This window comes from Nansenia antarctica, assembly GCF_963989245.1.
Source record: "Nansenia antarctica genome assembly, chromosome: 4".
NCBI lineage: Eukaryota > Metazoa > Chordata > Actinopteri > Argentiniformes > Microstomatidae > Nansenia > Nansenia antarctica.
The window spans coordinates 73,910,108-73,915,107 of record NC_137689.1 but is presented as its reverse complement, the minus strand read 5'-3'; the positions used below and the strand labels follow the sequence as shown (position 1 = coordinate 73,915,107).

The window sequence follows — 5,000 nt, the reverse complement described above, 5'->3', positions numbered from 1 at the left end:
GGGAGAGAGAGAGAGAGGGGGAGGGAGGGAGAGAGAGGGAGGGAGAGAGAGAGAGAGAGAGGGTGAGGGAGAGAGAGGGGGGGAGAGGGAGGGTGGGAGAGAGAGAGAAATGTGTGGCATATGGGGCGGGGCCCATCGTCTAGGCAACGCGACTGTCTTTGATCTACTTCCAGGACGATCTGATCTGTGTCACGCTGTCATTGTGCAGACTAATGAACACGCTCCTCTCATCCTCCCTGGCTCAAATTAACACCCCCCCCCCCTCCACCCCACCCCTCCCTCCCCTCTCCCCAAAGATAAGACTAACTCTTCAAAGCAATCTTGTTTTTTAAAAAATCGCTCATATTAATACACTGTTATTATCACGGCTTATTGGATAGAAGAGGAGTTGCTACTCTTCCTGTGTGTGTATATGGTATGTGTGTGTGTGTGTGTGTGTGTGTGTTGCCTTCAGAGCAGAGTTCACGATGTGTTATGAAGTATTCATCTATTCATTATTCATGCGTGTGAAATAGTATTCATGTATTCCGTTTACAGCTGACCCCCTACGGTGGCCTGCGGGTGACACACTGAGCAGTTTAATAGCGGTGTTAATGGTGTTGTGATATCTAGTATAGTATCAGTATGCTTAGCTCTCCTTCCCCCCCGGGGTCAAAGGTCGAGGGGACATTATGGGTTAGACACGGGTCGTCAGAGTCACGCTAACACTGCTTCATAATTAATCCTGTTTGTGTTCTGGTAATGACTTAGTTATGGCAGGAACTTTAGAAGGAATATATTACTGGTGGTGATGATAGGGGTGGGAGTGGAGAGGAGTGTGTGTGTGTGTGTGTGTGTGTGTGTGTGTGTGTGGGTGGGTGGGTGTGGGTGGGTGTGTGTGTGTGGGTGTGGGTGTGTGTGTGTGTGTGACACACTGTGGATGAATGTAGGAGGGGTTCGTTAGGAACGTAAAAAACGTTATTACTTTATTATGACTTATTTAACTTGACTTATTAAGAGAAATAATGTTGATATGATGTGCGTGTGTGTGTGTGTGTGTGTGTGTAGCTGTGTGTGTGTGTGTGTGTGTGTGTGTGTTTACTCTTCCTGCTAGAACTGGTGGATTGATGATTCACTTGCTTAATCAAATGTATCGATTGTAAGTCGCTTTGGAATAAGGCGCCTGCTGCTAAATGCCAAAAATGTATTGTCTTTGTCTGTGTGTCTGTGTGCGTGCGTGTGTGTGCGTGCGTGCGTGTGTGTGTGTGTGTGTGTGTGTGTGTGTGTGTGTGTGTGTGTGCAGGTTGCTGGTCTACGGTCAGTACTGCAGTCACATGGAGACGGCGCAGAAGATGCTGGACGAGCTGATCGCCACCCGGGACGACGTCAGGATGAAAGTAGAGGTAACCCTCCTCTCTCTCTCTCTCCCTCCCTCCCTCCCTCTTTCCATCCATCCCTCCCTCCATCTCTCCCTCCCCCCTCCATCGCTCCCCCCCTCCATCCCTCCCTCTCTCCCTCCCTCTCTCCCTCCATCCCTCCATCCCTCCCTCCCTCCTCCCTCCCTCCCTCCCTCCATCGCTCCATCCCTCCCTCCCTCATCCCTCCATCCCTCCTTCCCTGTAACATCTGCTTAGCATTCAACCTTGGCATTAGAAGCCATGATGTTATTTTTGGAATCGTGACGATTTCAAACTCCGTCGAACCCACGGTGTCTTACTGGGGTAGCGGTGGCCTAGTGGATGAGTGAGTTCTGAGGGCTGGTGATCAGGAGGTCATGAGTTCAAATCCTCACCTAGGGAACACCACCACTAGTGTGTCCTTGAGTAAGACCTGGGAACACCACCACTAGTGTGTCCTTGAGTAAGACCTGGAAACACCACCACTAGTGTGTACTTGAGTAAGACCTGGGAACACCACCACTAGTGTGTCCTTGAGTAAGACCTGGGAACACCACCACTAGTGTGTCCTTGAGTAAGACCTGGGAACACCACCACTAGTGTGTCCTTGAGTAAGACCTGGGAACACCACCACTAGTGTGTCCTTGAGTAAGACCTGGGGAACACCACCACTAGTGTGTCCTTGAGTAAGACCTGGGAACACCACCACTAGTGTGTCCTTGAGTAAGACCTGGGAACACCACCACTAGTGTGTCCTTGAGTAAGACCTGGGAACACCACCACTAGTGTGTCCTTGAGTAAGACCTGGGGAACACCACCACTAGTGTGTCCTTGAGTAAGACCTGGGAACACCACCACTAGTGTGTCCTTGAGTAAGACCTGGGAACACCACCACTAGTGTGTCCTTGAGTAAGACCTGGGAACACCACCACTAGTGTGTCCTTGAGTAAGACCTGGGAACACCACCACTAGTGTGCCCTTGAGTAAGACCTGGGAACACCACCACTAGTGTGCTCTTGAGTAAGGCACTTAGCCCTCAGTTACTCCAGGGAGACTGTCCCTGTCATCTCTAACTGTAAGTCGCTTTGGATAGAAGTGTCTGTGAAATGGTATTTTTTAATATAAACTGTATAAGCAGACCAACCAGGAAGTAAACAGACTAATGTAGGTCTGCTGTAGAACCAGCTGGGCTCAGGAACCGGGGTACCACTGATGGATGGGAGCGTGGGTGGGAGGGTGGGTGGGAGGGTGAGAGGCACGTCAGAGAGAAGCCCAGAGTTCCCTCTGACCCACTTAGACCCTCTCTCCCCCCCCCCTCTCTCCCACCCACTCCCCTTCTCTCTCTCCCTCTCTCCCTTCTCTCTCCCCCTGAAATATGAAAGACACTCTCACCGCCACCACCTCAGAGGGAGTACCCCTCTCGGTCAGGCCCACACACACACACACACACACACACAGACACACACACACACACACACAGACACACACACATACGCTCACACACACATATACACATCTCTGTCTCACACACAGACACACACACACACACACACACGCAAGCTTACACACACACATATACACATCTCTGTCTCACACATAGACACACACACAGAGACACACACACACACACACACACACACACACAGAGCCCTAACTGTAGTAAACTGTATCTGACAGTCTTGCTAGATTTCTCATAATACGAATTACTGACGACTCAGAGAGAGAGAGAGAGAGAGAGAGAGAGCCAGGACGTGACGTCACGGTCTGAACAGTGTGTGTGTGTGTGTGAGTGTGTGTGTGTGTGTGTGTGTGTGTGTGAGTGTGTGAGTGCGTGTGTGAGTGCGTGTGTGTGTGTGAGTGTGTCAGTGCGTGCGTGTGCGTGTGTTTGTGTGTCTGTGTGTGTGAGCGTGTGAGCGTGTGAGCATGTGTGTGTGTGTGTGTGTGTGTGTGTGAGGCTCATGCTTTCCGTGGTCCCTAGGAGGACACTACCCTGGCTGTTTGCTGAACATGGTGGGCGGGGGGGGGAGAGGGGGGGGAGGTGGAGGGAGGGGGGGAGGTGGAAGGAGGGGGGGAGGTGGAGGGAAGGCGGGGAGGTGGAGGGAAGGCGGGGGGGAGGTGGAGGGAAGGCGGGGTGTGTCTTTTCTTGGACACACTGTGAGGAATGTGAATGGGGTGGGGGGGGGGCGGGGGGCTGTGAGGAATGTCAGCGTCAGTACGAAATGGGCCATCGTGAGTCAAGCGGTCAGACCCCCCCCCCCCCCACACGCACACACACACACACACACACACACCCACGCGCTCCAAGGGGCTTTGGAATGAATCACAGTAGTGGTGGTGGTGAGGGAATGTTTCCTGTGGATTTGTCGGAATTCGCTTTTCCTAAATTCCCAAATTGTTGAGCTGGTTGTGTTGAGTGTTGAGTGTTGTTGTTGATGTTGTTGTTGGTGGTGGTGTTGATGTTGTTGATGTTGTTGGTGTTGGTGTTGGTGGTGTTGATGTTGTTGTGGTGGTGGTGGTGGTGGTGTTGGTGGTGTTGTGGTGGTGGTGGTGGTGGTGGTGTTGTGGTGGTGGTGGTGGTGGTGATGTTGTGGTGGTGTTGGTGTTGTGGTGGTGGTGTTGTTGGTGGTGGTGTTGATGTTGTGGTGTTGTTGTTGTTGTTGTTGTTGTGGTGTTGGTGTTGATGTTGTGGTGTTGATGTTGTGGTGTTGATGTTGTGATGGTGGTGGTGTTGATGTTGTGGTGGTGGTGTTGTTGATGGTGGTGGTGTTGATGTTGTTGTTGTTGTTGGTGGTGGTGTTGATGTTGTGGTGGTGGTGTTGATGTTGGTGGTGGTGTTGTTGTGGTGGTGGTGTTGATGTGGTGTTGATGTTGTTGATGTTGTGGTGGTGGTGTTGTTGTTGATGTTGTGGTGGTGGTGTTGATGTTGGTGGTGGTGTTTGTTATAGGAGTTGTAGGAATGGCCCTTCTCCCACATTGTAGGAATGTCTTCAGCTAAATTTATGGACAATGTGTACGCCGATAATATGCAGGGAATTTTTCCTGGATACACGGTGTACATGTGTACATGTGTACAGGTGTACAGGTTTTTGGCCCTTGCTATGCGCCGGTGGTCCTTGGGCCTCTCCTTGGGGGCCCCCGGCTGCCCCGTGTGCCTGGTCTGTTCCGCCGCCGGGGCACCTGCTTGGCCGTCCTTGTGCGGGGCCTTTATCGTCTGTGCTTGCTTGGCTGGGCCGGGTGTGCTGGTGGTGGGGCAGGCTGGGTGTGTGGGGCGGCAGGGACTCCCCGGGGTGGGTGTGGGGGTCCACCGCTGTGTGCTGGTAGGCAAACTGGTAGTAGTCGCTCTATGAGTAGAGGGCTGCAAGGGAGTTTTCCTGGCTACACAGTGTACAGGTTTTTACTTTTGCCTGCTTGCGGCTCTGTCAGTATGTGAAGGGCATTGAGTCACGTCTTGTGAGAAATGCGCTATACAAATACAATTTGATTTGATTTGATTTGATTTTATTTCATTTCAGGAATGTAGGAATGTCTACAGATAGATTAGATTGTGTTATGTAATGAACGGTGTGTTGTTGTTGTTGTTGTGTAATGGAACAGACTCCCTGAAGAAATCAAACAGACCCAAAC

The 5,000-nt window shown here is 51.5% G+C and overlaps 1 protein-coding gene across 1 annotated transcript in view; it reads left to right on the top strand.

The window, feature by feature from the left end:
- vav2 (vav 2 guanine nucleotide exchange factor) overlaps nt 1–5,000 on the top strand; it is a gene marked incomplete at both ends in the record, with an annotated part of 38,137 nt that overhangs the window by 11,355 nt on the left and 21,782 nt on the right. Inside the window, one exon of the mRNA XM_080529708.1 lies at nt 1,283–1,382. Coding sequence (XP_080385834.1) covers nt 1,283–1,382 — 100 coding nt within the window. The remainder of the gene's footprint in view (nt 1–1,282; nt 1,383–5,000) is intronic.